We start from the raw sequence: 15,284 nt of genomic DNA, 5'->3' as shown, positions 1-15,284 counted from the left end.
AAATATGTTTTATTTTTGACAAAAACAAGGCTTTTCTTTATATATATAAACATTTTGATATTTCCAACAATAGCAAACGTGGAAATATAAATTTTCTTGCAGTTCTGTTGACTAATCCCCAAACATTATAACGGACGTTTCCTAGAAAATATTTGAATCCGTGATTAAAATATAACTGTTATTCTACTATTGTTATATGTATACAAAAAGGAGTGGTATAGAGAGAGGCCATCGTTTGAATGAGAAATTTATTTTTAAACTTTTCTGTTCATTTGAGGTTGAGATCATTCACAAAAATGCATATGAATATTTAAATTAAATTTTGTAATATTTTGGGCCCTATTTACATAGAATTTTGCCATTTTCGTGCATTTCAAGCATGTTGCATCGGTCATTCCACCTACGCATGAGCAGATTGTTGTTTGATTTGCACCAGTTATCATCGTACTGAGTACCATCTCTCACACGTGACCAGTCATTATATTTTAATCTGTTTCATTTCGGAGATAATCAATATCATTTATAATAACTGCTTTTTCATTTTCGCCATTTTTGCAGCATAATGTTGCTTCCATTCAAGCCCTAAAGTTGTTGAAGTTCCCAGACGTCCCTTTCCTCCCATGGCAAGTCTCATATTCTACCAAAAGCAAACTGAGGACCTAGTGTTACTTCCTGCCTAAAACTAGCCATATTCACCTTATACTTTTGCTGCTCGCGGACATTTTAAACACGTGCCTTTGCTGTAATTTAAAAGGCCCGCCTTTTTGCGTGATTTGGCAGTGTCCATGTCTATTGACTTTATGCTAATGATGTTACGTAATTATGCGTGTGATGTAATTTTTACATGTGTTGTTTGAAAGACGAAAGTACAGTGTTTATGTGATCATAAGATTGAGAAATGCCATAAAAACAATCCATATATGGCGTCACACTATATAATAAGTCAACTCTTATTACATACTGACCCATCATCGTAATAATGGGTGTAAACGGCGAAGTAGAAAAATTATGCTTAGTTTATTATTACACGTCTATGATTTTGGTAGGTATAATGTCTTTTCGTTCCATTGATAGTACACATATCCTCTGATTGACGTCAGAATTGAACCAAATCTAAGAAATCGCTCATTTTCCGCCCAAATTGGGCAAATATCATACAAACTTAAATGAAACTAATATACAATTAGATCAAAATGGGTACCGGGCCTCAATCCGGGGCCACAACCTTATCTTCAATGTTGGAAGGCAGACCATACCCCCGCGAAAGGTGGTAGGGTGGCATAATTACATGGAGCCATTTCGCGGCTTATTCGAGCGTCTTACGATGACAAGAGCAGAACAAGGGGGGGGAGGGGGTACCTACCCCTTCATTAGATGAGTGCTAGTGGACTACCTGTACAGATCACAAAGTATACACATCTCACAAACTGTACACACGTCATCACTATTCATAATAATAAGTGTGGTCTTTGTAAAAATCTTTAGGTATAGGTATTTAACATGTTCAGTGGTAGACATCATTGGTATGCATCATTTTGGTATGAACGTTTCGACAGTATTTTTACAGTTACTAAAATTAAGTTGATATTTGGGATTTACCAGGCCCATTTTAAATTGTACACTATTTTTGACCAAAATACTTAAAAATATTAGGCGGGTTAGGGAGGGTTGAAATTCTCTTTCTAAGCGGTTTAGGGGGTTGAAATTGTATTTTGGGGATTGAGTTAGCAAACCAACTCATGGGGGGTCAACCTCCTATCACCCCCCCCCCCCCGGCAAAGACCACACTGATAATAACATAATGATGTTGCGTATTTTTTGTTTTACAAATTTGAGTATTTGCTGTTGCAGTTTATTAACTTTTATTGATTATAATATATCATTGTGCTATAATTGCTTGGACCAGGACAGAAGTTGCCCTTAATTTTGAATGGGATATAGCGTAGGCTACATGATTTTAATATTATACAAAATAATTAAGGCCTGTGTTAATTTTCATTACAGTATCTATCTATCTGAAAGACCTAAACGACTATTTGACTCCAGATGAAATCAAGTCTACAGTATCAGATATAGCAGGCTTTGTAGGCTGTTATATATTCGCAAGGTATGGTTAAAATTATTTGTAACTTGTATCTGGTATTTATTGTTTGATATGTTGGGTATAGATTGATCCGCCTCCTAATGAACCATATTTTGTAACACGGACTACGCTCTTAAAATGATCTACTCATTTTTGAATAGAAACTAGGAAACTATTCATATTTCTCTTCAAATGAATCGGATATTCTCATCAAAATGACAAGTAGGCATGGTAAGTCATCAAATTTGATAAAATTGCAAAACAAAAAAAAAAAACTAAATAGATTCTTGTCTAACTGATCCAACTGATCAAATTTGAGTAGTGTGTCTTGTCAAAATGACCCCCCAAAAAAAAAAAAAAAAATTAATAGTTTGTCTTGTCAGCGGGGGACATAACAGAGTCTTCTCAAACAGCGTGTTTATAGTGGGAGCAGATGTGCGGTACATTGCGGTATAATTTCTATCCGGTCAGATATTACCCGGATACTTACTCACTATAAAGACTAGCCTATTTGTATGCACCGCACATCGATATCCTTCTCAACCGAAAGATATTGGCGCGAGATTGCACTTTAAACACACGAGGATATTAAATTGTGTGCTATATTACCGGAAGTAGCAGCTTCTTCATGATGCGTAGGATGCACGCAGGACATTCGAACGCTTCTCAACAATCGTGTAAAGATCGGAATTCTACCGTAAATCACAGTATTGCTTTAAACGAAAATTTGAGTATACACGTAGAATACTACGCCGAAAAGTAGACTGCAGTTAAGAGTGCTATTAGTTGACCTGTCTGGTCTATAATTTGTGTCTTAAAGAAAGTAGACAAAGTATAGGACTTGAATTAATAATTCGTGATGCCTCTGGTGGGATGTCACAAGACAATTCCCAAAATAAAATATTTTGATATTAATCCGCGATGTTATCAGGCCCGCCGATTACGAGCTGATCAAAGTATAGCACTAAACAGGTCTCGGACATGTCATTTTAAACAATAACAATAAGCTTTTCATAACTTCTTCCTCAGGATAATTGGGAGAATTAAGACGTTTGATATGACAGGACGCCCTCTAGCAGAAGTAAAATGTGTGGATATTGGAATCCGATTGTTGCAGAGATGCACGGAAATAACCAATCAACAGCAACAGTTGGACTGTATTTTCAAATCCTGAACAAGTCTAATTATTGGTATATCGGTAATGAGGCCTAGTCAATTATCATATCGTTACCATGGTACAAAAAGCCTTCATAAAAAGTATAACGCAGCCTTTATAAATACGCCTATGGATGGGGTGACTTCTGACGTCAATGCCTGTCAGTATGCGCACGCATCATCACAATTTCCATTGTTTTTTGCCTGGCAGTATGCGCACACATCATATTTTGTTCAGGGCTCGTGTTTTTAAAAATCCCGCCACATCACAATAAGGCTATTGAACAGTGTAGTGGTGGCATGGGGTTCACTCAAGCATATCAATACACCAGTCCCTTGCCTTTGTTGATAAACATTGAAGTCAACTCTTTTATACGCTGGCGATGTTATGTAATAATCGGATTAACTATCATAGCAATAGGTGAAAACAATTTTTAACATACCGCGCTGAACTGGTACGTTCACGCGGTACCTCTGCATTGAACCATATCATGCTGATCACTCGCACCTGTAAGATGAGTATCTTTGAACAGAGCGGTAATGTATTCAATCTATGTTTGCTGACAACGCACTGAAGGGTCTATTGTTCTATTGTTTCCGATTTGAGCGCTGACATATTCAGTCCCAGAACAACGCCAAATATGGATTAATAGACCTTTGACCTTGGATGTACAACAGCATGTTATGATCTAATGGGAAACTGTACACATCAACAAACACCATTTCTATCAAAATGGCAACGGCCGATATAATTTGAAACCACATAAATTACTAGAGTTGGTTTTCTCTTGGATTTGGACCAAGCTTTAGAATATCGACTGTTGCGTTTTGAAATAAAACAAACCAGAAATTTATCACCCATTGTAAAGATATGGCACATGTACCGAATACATGTACATACATTGGCTGACCTTGTGGATTTCCTGGCTCAGCCATGCTAACCACATAAGGAGATTATACGATTAACCTAGTGCAGCTATTGTCATAGCAGGGTATTATTATGTAATACTCCTGATCCATATTTGGTGTTCTCTTGGACTGATATTGGAAAATGTTGCCAATCAATATTCATGAAGTCGTGCGATCAACACCTACAGCTGTTCAATTGGGCGACTTTATTGTCAGGTGCTTTTATTCATACATTGGGCGTATCGAGCTGCATCGGTTGATCCGCAATTATATTTAATATAGTATTATAGGCCTACAAGTATGATTTGCTTTGCTTTATTGATTGATTCAGAAATAGTATGGCATGCTTCAGCAAATATATCACATTTGAGGTCCAGGGTAGACTCATATACGCGATGCTCGTGTAAAATACTATGGTAGGCCTATACATAATAAAACACGATGTGCGGCTAATGTCTTTAAAAATACTACAGTAGGAGTGATATCATAATTACTTCAAATCCTTATATGTAGACCTATTGGCAAACAATGTAGACAACTTATTTGTGTAGATTCTTATATCCGCCATACAGAGCGCACACTTTGCCTATGCTGCTGAACTGTCCGTAGCAAAATGGTAGAGCAAAGCGTGTTCACCGAGTATAATCAAATGAGCGCCCAAACCAATTTGGGCGCTGCAATAGGTTTTTATTGTAGGTGAACCTCTGTTTTGTGTGCATGCGACAACTCACGCACACCCTTGGGATGGACTAGTACAAAAGGTACCTCTCGTACGTATGGGCGCTTTTACGTGACTTTCGTTTCATCACTTATTGACAGTAGCCTGCCTATTATAGCGTTAATACGCTGGTCAGGTCAGTTACCGATTTAATGGCGGAAGCCCTTTATCTCGAACAAAAGGTACCTCTCGATGAATAGCGTGTCGGGAACTCCAATTGGCACAAAGGACAATAAGCGTTACATAATCTATTTCTTCTCCTTCTTATATAAACTCCTTGTTTGCTGACATACACATGTGATTAGGGCAATCTGTTTGTAGTGCAGGGAGGTATAATCAAAAATTGTATTCATCTATTGCTATGGTAGTTAATCCGATTATGACGTCACTTTTACGGCGTATAGCTTCAAAACTACTCATCATATGTGATGCAATCAAGCAAAATCAGTCGGGACTCGGAAATCTGGATTTTGCAGAAAACACCATTGAAATTGAACAAATAGCTCCAAAGATATGAGCAATTAAAGAGATTCCAAAACAACAGGATACAAAAAGAAATAATTATTTCCTTTGTATGGCTATATCTCAAACTCAATATTTCCGAGTTCCGACTGATTTTGCTTGATTGCATCACATATTCACAATAATTCAGCATAGAACATGGTTTATTTACGCGTATTTAGACACTCCGTCTGTACAATGTCGCTCAATATTAGCAACACCGTAGTATTTATAAAGAAAATTACCCAAATATAAAAGTTTTACTGCGATCAATGATTACGCAGGCATTGTGGCATGTAAAACCCGCCATTATCCCCGAATTCAAATCATTACAATTAACTGCAACTTTTAAATCTACAGTGTTGCTAATATTGAACGACATTGGACGATATGGGTTATCAAAATGCGCGTAAATAAATCATCGTTCTTGTTAAATTATTGTGAATGTGATTATTAATTCTGAAGATAATAATAGGCTTATGTATTGTTTCGTCTTTTATTTAGTTTATTTTGATTAATATATGTTCTTGGGTATTACTTTATACGTAATCTCTTTAGTTGGCATTAATGTTGTTTCTACGTTTATGATTCAAGATCATTCTTGATTTTGAGAGCTTTGAGCAATCATTTTTTCATCACAGTGTTCTACAGTACACGGCACTTTAATTGCTCTGTAATATTTTGTTTGCAATAAGAATGTATAGTACTTTGGTATAATTTGGTAATCAAAAATATATTTGTATTTAAGTTATTGTATTTATCATTATTATCATTATTATCATTATTATTATTATTATTATTATTATTATTATTATTATTATTATTAGTAGTAGTAGTTAGTAGTAGTAGTAGTAGTAGTAGTAGTAGTAGTAGTAGTAGTAGTAGTAGTAGTAGTAGTAGTAGTAGTAGTAGTAGTAGTAGCAGCATTAGTAGTAGTAGCAGCATTAGTAGTAGTAGCAGCATTATAAGTATTATCAGTATCATTATTATTATTATTATTAAAGTTATACACCATATTTTACAGATAATATACCTATATTGACAAACGTGTACAACAGAATGATACTTGTTTATACAGTTGGAAACATGTAAAAGAATAAATTTGTCAACAGAAAGCGTTCAAATAATGCATTTTATTGTTACACTGTAATATGTTTGGAATTGATACACTTCACAAAGGCATCCGCCATTTTTTGAAAAACAAAAAAGAAAATGAAGGAGATGTCCAGATTTGTGTTCTAGCCAAACCAGATCCATGATCTCACACCCACCATGAGTAAAATTGTGGTCATCTACCGTATTTTCATCTACATTTACCGACATCCGCCTCATTCTGCCGTGTTGAGTCACATATCTAGCCTTGCTTGCATCCTAATATTTCGAATCTCAGTGCGTAATAGGCTCCATTTTTGGTCAGACAATAGAGGCGCACAATACGGACATATACTAGTTCAGAAAATGTTATGGCCACCGCGCTGGAATCAACGTTGCCCGGAAATGTCTGTAGGAGAGGGAATGTTATAAGTCAGTAACAAAAATAAAGTCTGCACAAAAAGTAACGCAGCTGTTATAAATACACCTATAGCGTCAGAACTATTATTGTTTCCACAATATTTCTACATAGAGAGAATGAGGATTTACCCGAATTTAAAAGTTGCCGTTTACAGCGATCAATGGTTATTAAGGCACTGTGGCACGTAAACCCTCCATTATCTTCTCGCTGTCACTACAAATAGCTGCAACAGTTAAATTCGGTATGTTTCTTTAAAAAAACACTGTTGTGTTGTTAATATTGAACGAAATTGGACAAATTTGGTATCAAAATGCGCGCAAATAAACCACCCTTATTGCTATGTTGACATATTGTTAACACAATTATTATTTCTTACGCTATAGGTGTATTTATAACAGCTGCGTTACTTTTTGTGCAGTCTTTACTTCACAACGATTGGATATTCTGCATCTACATGAGCTTAATAGACAATGTTTACTATCTACTTACAATCGCGTTTCCATTTTGATCTTCCACAAACATCTCGTTGGCACCAGTAGTCTCGAATGTTGACACTTTGAATGACGTCACCCAGTATTGATACTGACCATCACCCTGCGTTATAACACGTGATACATATGTCTGGTAACCTAATTATAAAAGAAACAGAATCAGTATTTTTTAAGCTATTGGCCTATGGTTCCTTTTCGTTTTCGCTGGTAACTCAAGAATAGTACATCGCAGCTAGGTTAAACTATATTTTTCTTAATCCTTATAACAAGAGATGTGTCTTTGAACACTTTTGAAATTCTTTGTAACTTTTGAGTGAACTCTTAACAGTGAACGGTAAAATGTCTATTTTATTTTGGGAAACACGGATAGCATCATGCGTTTTGGAGCAAGGTTAGTTTGGTTAAGTACATGCACTTATGGTCCAAGGGCCCTAGCGCGCCCTCGATGTTCCTAAAATTATCGTTTCACGTTTGAGACAGTTGTTTCATGATTAGTAGGTCTGATGATTTGAAACATTTATACATGTTCTCATTTTTTTTTCTCATTTATTTATAGGGAGTCTATGAATATGATGCTTAAAATAAATTTGGTTATAAAATGTCACCGTTTCTACATTGTGCAGTGTGGTTACCTATATCAGCTTGTATCCAAATTGGTCCTGTCTGAGAAGTAGACGCTGCCCAATAATAGGGACGATTCAGCCTTCCCTTTGTGGCTGGGAAATCAGAGCTATACTGTGATGATGCCTGAATATTATCATCAGGTATGTCACCACTGTGCATTCCCAGAAAATCAATGCAAACTGGAACATTGAAATAGAAATATTTTGTACAAGATATAAAGGTATAAAATAACTTGGATGAATATTCTAATGGACTGGAATGTTTTTTTTAAATCGTAAAAATCGTCAATATTAGATTTTAGCACCTTTGTCATTGCATTGTCATAGATGTGCTGACATAGACTGCTATTGGGTCAACCAAAAGCCGTGTATTTAAGACAAAATGAGACATTTACATGAATCTGTAATCTATATACTGACAGTATAATATAAACTATTTACATTGTATTTTAATGGGCCTTCAACGGGCGCGCACTCACATTATTAAACCACAGCAATATCATGTGGGAAATGTTTGTACTTATTTTGGTATCACTGAATAGAAGATACCTACAGCTATACGTTGGTATCAAATATATTAGTATAGGACATGTAATATAGAAAATTCGGGGTTCTCGCTATACAATACTATAGATCAACATGATTTGTACAGCTAAGTATACGATTCGTCTCTCTGCCGAATTCATTTAGGCGCGATTCGTCCAAATCAAAATTTCAAAACTACGTCGGTTAGTAAGATTTACCATTAATTTTTGGTGAAATAAAAGATAACCTGAAACATAATCATAATCATACAAAAACTTTGCTCAAAATTCTCGATTCGTCACTCTGCCGAATTCATAACGATATTAACATTTCCATTATTTCAAATTATTACCCATTTTGAATTAATTTAAATTTGAAAAGAAAATATTCAGTTTTGATATTACACCATTAGTTTTCAATAATTCTTACAGAATGATAGATCTCATGCACTTGGGCATGACTACACTTAGCTCTATCCGAACAGAGGGCAAGGAATTTGGCATCCAGGGCAACTAAAATAGGCACACAAAAACAAAACCTAAAACGTGTGTCTGCGACAAACTACAAGGTTGCCACGGACACTACCAAAATTACAAGAATTAACCCTATATTCAGACAAAAGCTAGAGATATCTGATGATGCTTAGATATTCTCACCAGATATGTCCCCATTTTTCATTCCCAGATAATCGATGCAAACTGGTATGTTGAAATATTTTGTACAAGAATAAACAGGAGTGAAAGACAATATTAAGTAAAACGTCCAAACCGGGGTGCAACTGATGTAATTGATGTAATCTGCAAAGGCACGGTGGCTATACTAAAGACACAGCGTCTGTCATAAACATTAACCAAATTCAACAATGAAACCAAGATGAATATTTCCGTATCAAAACATTGCCAAATTCAAATTACTACACATTTTGAATTTACATTTGACACGGATATTTTGATATGGCACTATTAGTTGTCAATAATTCTTACAGAATATTACTGTAGATCTCACGCACTTACACATGACTCCACTTAACTACCGGAAGCTACTACCGACCATTTCCTCTTTCCGGACAGAGGGTAAGGAATTTTGTACCCAGGCAGTGGCGTAGCCAAGGGGGCAGGAGGGGTGGGGTCAGGGTGGTGGGGCTGCCCCCCTGTGAAAAGTCTTGCTCCCTCTTGCCCCCCCGTGTTGGATGGTGGCCGCCCCGACATTTAAGACTTTTTTGTGTTTCTGACCAAATTGACATTATATTTTGCCATTTTAACCTAAATGACCCCCCTTTTTTCATTGTATGAAAATGAGTGTCATTAGTTAGCTAATTTGAAAACAAAAACGAAGGATAGCATGTTACTAAGAGGGGGTTTATTGGGGAATAGGAGTTTGAAAAAGGGGGTCATTGGGTAAAGCTGATCAAAAAGGTTCCCCCCTGGAAGTACCTCCAGGCCCCATTGCAACCAACTGCTAAAATTTCAACATAATCAAGTCCCACAAATGTGAATACTTCCACTTGTTGTTCAAAACGTGAAAGCCATTTATTACAACCATTACAACACACTGCGAGCACTTCCCCAATTAAACATGCATCCATGATTCATCCTCATGGATTGGATTGCACCAATGTAGGAGAGTGAGCGTTCAAAGGTAAATGGCGAAACAAGAGGTCACATAATTCTTACGAGGAATATTACCAATGTACTCAGGCTTCATTCTAACGTATTACGCTATTAGGCCGTAGTGATTTCCAAAATGCAGCGGCAGCTTTTTACTAGCTGAAACGCAGTGAACATTTTCCCATTCTGGAACAAAGGGCTTACAGTTTCTGTGGTATCTGGTGGACAGGTGTCAAGTTATTTTATCTGATTTCATCACAAGATAGGAATGCAGGAGGTAGTTTGATCCCATAAAAGTGACAATTATTTGAAATAAATATAATTGTGGTATGACACAAAATAGACTAACCTGCATGTTAGTCCATTGCATTGTAACCATCATTACATGCACTGTAAAGCCCCAACGGTATTGGTGCAAGCAGCCTTCGTCACAGTTATCAGTACCTAAAGCACACTCATCAATATCTGTACAAAAAATGTATGAAATAAGTAATAAATTAATAGGTAAAATACAGATTTCAAAGCGTAATCAACAGAAAAGTAAACCTGATACTTATATTCTGCAACATGTTACAATTAAAACTCAATAACGTTTGAAGCAATTTAAAATGGCTTTGCTTGTCAACATAATATATCAAGTTCGATTGATCACTTCACAAATATTGGTACTGAATGATACACCCTAAACAGGTGAAATTTTGTGTAATTGTCACTGAAGCTATGCAGTTGAAGTTGCAATGGGGCCTGGAGGTACGTCCATCCGGGGAAATCCTTTTTTTTTATATCAGCTTCTACCAAATGACCCCCCTTTTTTAGATCAGCTTCTACCCAATGACCCCCCTTTTTTCATTGTATGAAAATGAGTGTCATTAGTTAGCTAATTTGAAAACAAAAACGAAGGATAGCATGTTACTAAGAGGGGGTTTATTGGGGAATACGATTACAAAAAAGGGGGGGTCATTGGGTAGAAGCTGATCTAAAAAAGGAATTCTCCGGATGGAAGTACCTCCAGGCCCCATTGCAACTTCAACTGCTATAATTTCCGACAGGAAAAGTATAAGCAAGTCCCACAAACCGTGAGACTAGCACTTGTTGTTGGTACTGAAATGAATTTAGAAAAGTTAGGGCGACCATAGTGAAATATTTCTATACAAATGCACTCTTTCCAAAAAAAAAAGTATTTTAACTGGTTAAAAAGTAACAATTATTTGAAATGAATAGAATGGTGATATGACACAAAATAGACCAACCTGTGCATGTTACTCCATCTCCATTGTAACCGGCATTACATGCACATGTGAAGGAACCAACGGTATTTGTACAAGCAGCATTTACGTCACAGTTCTCAGGACTTACAGCACACTCATCAATATCTGTACAAAAATGTATGAAATAAGTCATAAATTCTTAGATAAAACACAAGGTGTGGTCAAAAGAGAAGTAAACCTGATAACTGTACTCTTCAACATGATACAATTAAAATTCAATAACACAATCCGTGAGACTAGCACATGTTGTTCCTGCACGTGAAAGTCATTTATTACAACCATGTAACAACACACTGCGAGCACTTCTCCAATTAAACATGCATCCATGATTCATCCTCATGGATTGGATTGCACCAATGTAGGAGAGTGAGCGTTCAAAGGTAAATGGCGAAACAAGAGGTCACACAGGTCACGAGGAAAGGAACCAATGTGACTCAGGCTTCATTCTAACGTATTACGCTATTAGGCCGTAGTGATTTCCAAAATGCAGCGGCACGAATTGTATTAGCTGTTATAAACGCAGTGAACATATTAATCCCATTCTGAAACAAAATATTGGCTTACAGTTTCTGTGGTATCTGGTGGACAGGTGTCAAGTTATTTTATCTGATTTCATCACACGATAGGAATGCACCAAGTAGTTTGATCCCATAAAAGTGACAATTATTTCAAATAAATATAATTGTGATATGACACAAAATAGACTAACCTGCGCATGTTAGTCCATCTCCATTGTAACCATCATTACATGCACATGTAAAGGACCCAACGGTATTGGTGCAAGCAGCATTAGCGTCACAGTTATCAGTACCTAAAGCACACTCATCAATATCTGTACAAAAAATGTATGAAATAAGTAATAAATTAATAGGTAAAATACAGATTTCAAAGCGTAATCAACAGAAAAGTAAACCTGATACTTATACTCTGCAACATGTTACAATTAAAACTCAATAACGTTTGAAGCAATTTAAAATGGCTTTGCTTGTCAACATAATATATCAAGTTCGATTGATCACTTCACAAATATTGGCACTGAAAGATACACCCTAAACAGGTGAAATTTGGTGTAATTGTCACTGAAGCTATGCAGTTGAAGTTGCAATGGGGCCTGGAGGTACTTCCATCCGGGGAATTCCCTTTTTTAGATCAGCTTCTACCAAATGACCCCCCTTTTTTAGATCAGCTTCTACCCAATGACCCCCCTTTTTTCATTGTATGAAAATGAGTGTCATTAGTTAGCTAATTTGAAAACAAAAACGAAGGATAGCATGTTACTAAGAGGGGGTTTATTGGGGAATAGGATTAAAAAAGGGGGTCATTGGGTAGAAGCTGATCTAAAAAAGGGAATTCTCCGGATGGAAGTACCTCCAGGCCCCATTGCAACTTCAACTGCTATAATTTCCGACAGGAAAAGTATAAGCAAGTCCCACAAACCGTGAGACTAGCACTTGTTGTTGGTACTGAAATGAATTTAGAAAAGTTAGGGCGACCATAGTGAAATATTTCTATACAAATGCACTATTTCCAAAAAAAAAAAAGTATTTTAACTGGTTAAAAAGTGACAATTATTTGAAATGAATAGAATGGTGATATGACACAAAATAGACCAACCTGTGCATGTTACTCCATCTCCATTGTAACCAGCATTACATGCACATGTGAAGGAACCAACGGTATTTGTACAAGCAGCATTTACGTCACAGTTCTCAGGACTTACAGCACACTCATCAATATCTGTACAAAAATGTATGAAATAAGTCATAAATTCTTAGATAAAACACAAGGTGTGGTCAAAAGAGAAGTAAACCTGATAACTGTACTCTTCAACATGATACAATTAAAATTCAATAACACAAACCGTGAGACTAGCACTTGTTGTTCCTGCACGTGAAAGTCATTTATTACAACCATGTAACAACACACTGCGAGCACTTCCCCAATTAAACATGCATCCATGATTCATCCTCATGGATTGGATTGCACCAATGTAGGAGAGTGAGCGTTCAAAGGTAAATGGCGAAACAAGAGGTCACACAGGTCACGAGGAAAGGAACCAATGTGACTCAGGCTTCATTCTAACGTATTACGCTATTAGGCCGTAGTGATTTCCAAAATGCAGCGGCACGCCTTGTATTAGCTGTTATAAACGCAGTGAACATATTAATCCCATTCTGAAACAAAATATTGGCTTACAGTTTCTGTGGTATCTGGTGGACAGGTGTCAAGTTATTTTATCTGATTTCATCACACGATAGGAATGCACCAAGTAGTTTGATCCCATAAAAGTGACAATTATTTGAAATAAATATAATTGTGATATGACACAAAATAGACTAACCTGCGCATGTTAGTCCATCTCCATTGTAACCATCATTACATGCACATGTAAAGGACCCAACGGTATTGGTGCAAGCAGCATTAGCGTCACAGTTATCAGTACCTAAAGCACACTCATCAATATCTGTACAAAAAATATATGAAATAAGTAATAAATTAATAGGTAAAATACAGATTTCAAAGCGTAATCAACAGAAAAGTAAATCTGATACTTATACTCTGCAACATGTTACAATTAAAACTCAATAACGTTTGAAGCAATTTAAAATGGCTTTGCTTGTCAACATAATATATCAAGTTCGATTGATCACTTCACAAATATTGGTACTGAAAGATACAACCTAAACAGGTGAAATTTGGTGTAATTGTCACTGAAGCTATGCAGTTGAAGTTGCAATGGGGCCTGGAGGTACTTCCATCCGGGGAATTCCCTTTTTTAGATCAGCTTCTACCCAATGACCCCCCTTTTTTAGATCAGCTTCTACCCAATGACCCCCCTTTTTTCATTGTATGAAAATGAGTGTCATTAGTTAGCTAATTTGAAAACAAAAACGAAGGATAGCATGTTACTAAGAGGGGGTTTATTGGGGAATAGGATAAAAAAAAGGGGGGTTATTGGGTAGAAGCTGATCTAAAAAAGGGAATTCCCCGGATGGAAATACCTCCAGGCCCCATTGCAACTTCAACTGCTATAATTTCCGACAGCAAAAGTATAAGCAAGTCCCACAAACCGTGAGACTAGCACTTGTTGTTGGTACTGAAATGAATTTAGAAAAGTTAGGGCGACCATAGTGAAATATTTCTATACAAATGCACTATTTCCAAAAAAAAAGTATTTTAACTGGTTAAAAAGTGACAATTATTTGAAATGAATAGAATGGTGATATGACACAAAATAGACCAACCTGTGCATGTTACTCCATCTCCATTGTAACCAGCATTACATGCACATGTGAAGGAACCAACGGTATTTGTACAAGCAGCATTTATGTCACAGTTCTCAGGACTTACAGCACACTCATCAATATCTGTACAAAAATGTATGAAATAAGTCATAAATTCTTAGATAAAACACAAGGTGTGGTCAAAAGAGAAGTAAACCTGATAACTGTACTCTTCAACATGATACAATTAAAACTAGATATATTGCATCCCTGTAAGGCTGCGAAGTCCAGCCGTGACCTTGAAGTGACGTCACAGTTATCTGACAGTGTTTGAAAATGGAGCCGCTGATCCCATATACGCTAATTCTAGTCATATGAAGTTTATTATTGTGATTTTTATAACGTACATATCTCTAACATTAATATAAGGCGTAATCGTCTTGTTGTTTTCCTTGAAAGACGGTATAAAAAGAACACAGCAAAAATGTACATACCTTATACGAGAGCTCATAGCATATAGCAATGTGTTGCAATAAAAAAATGTGCCATGGCGCCGACTTTAGAAAATTAATAAAGTGATGGTAATCGATCAGTGCCATAGGGTGCTTGCACGGAAGGTCATTAGTTCAAATCACCCTCCAGACACGCTCCAGAAGACATGCAAATG

At 36.5% G+C, this 15,284-nt stretch overlaps 1 protein-coding gene and 2 long non-coding RNA genes across 3 annotated transcripts in view; 1 reads left to right on the top strand and 2 right to left on the bottom strand.

Moving 5' to 3' along the window:
• The window catches only part of LOC140141238 (methylthioribose kinase-like), a 45,094-nt gene extending 40,531 nt beyond the window's left edge, over window positions 1-4,563 (top strand). The window contains exons 8-9 of the mRNA XM_072163042.1: window positions 2,005-2,107; window positions 3,113-4,563. Coding sequence (XP_072019143.1) covers window positions 2,005-2,107; window positions 3,113-3,257 — 248 coding nt within the window. The 3' untranslated portion in view covers window positions 3,258-4,563. The remainder of the gene's footprint in view (window positions 1-2,004; window positions 2,108-3,112) is intronic.
• A 2,034-nt stretch (window positions 4,564-6,597) lies between these two features.
• On the bottom strand, window positions 6,598-8,124 carry LOC140140717 (uncharacterized). The gene is made up of 3 exons (XR_011857266.1): window positions 8,003-8,124; window positions 7,369-7,508; window positions 6,598-6,867 (listed from the first exon to the last, which is right to left on the bottom strand). It is a non-coding gene; the product is annotated as an uncharacterized lncRNA (long non-coding RNA).
• A 3,262-nt stretch (window positions 8,125-11,386) lies between these two features.
• LOC140140730 (uncharacterized) lies at window positions 11,387-14,751 on the bottom strand. Its single transcript, XR_011857272.1, has 5 exons — window positions 14,639-14,751; window positions 13,735-13,857; window positions 13,008-13,130; window positions 12,103-12,225; window positions 11,387-11,498 (listed from the first exon to the last, which is right to left on the bottom strand). It is a non-coding gene; the product is annotated as an uncharacterized lncRNA (long non-coding RNA).
• Window positions 14,752-15,284: the final 533 nt, after the last annotated feature.

The sequence above is a fragment of the Amphiura filiformis genome, chromosome 19 (genome assembly GCF_039555335.1).
Source record: "Amphiura filiformis chromosome 19, Afil_fr2py, whole genome shotgun sequence".
In the NCBI taxonomy this organism is placed as follows: Eukaryota; Metazoa; Echinodermata; class Ophiuroidea; order Amphilepidida; family Amphiuridae; genus Amphiura; species Amphiura filiformis.
Note: the sequence above shows the minus strand (reverse complement) of the source record. Positions and strands in the feature narration are given on the sequence as shown.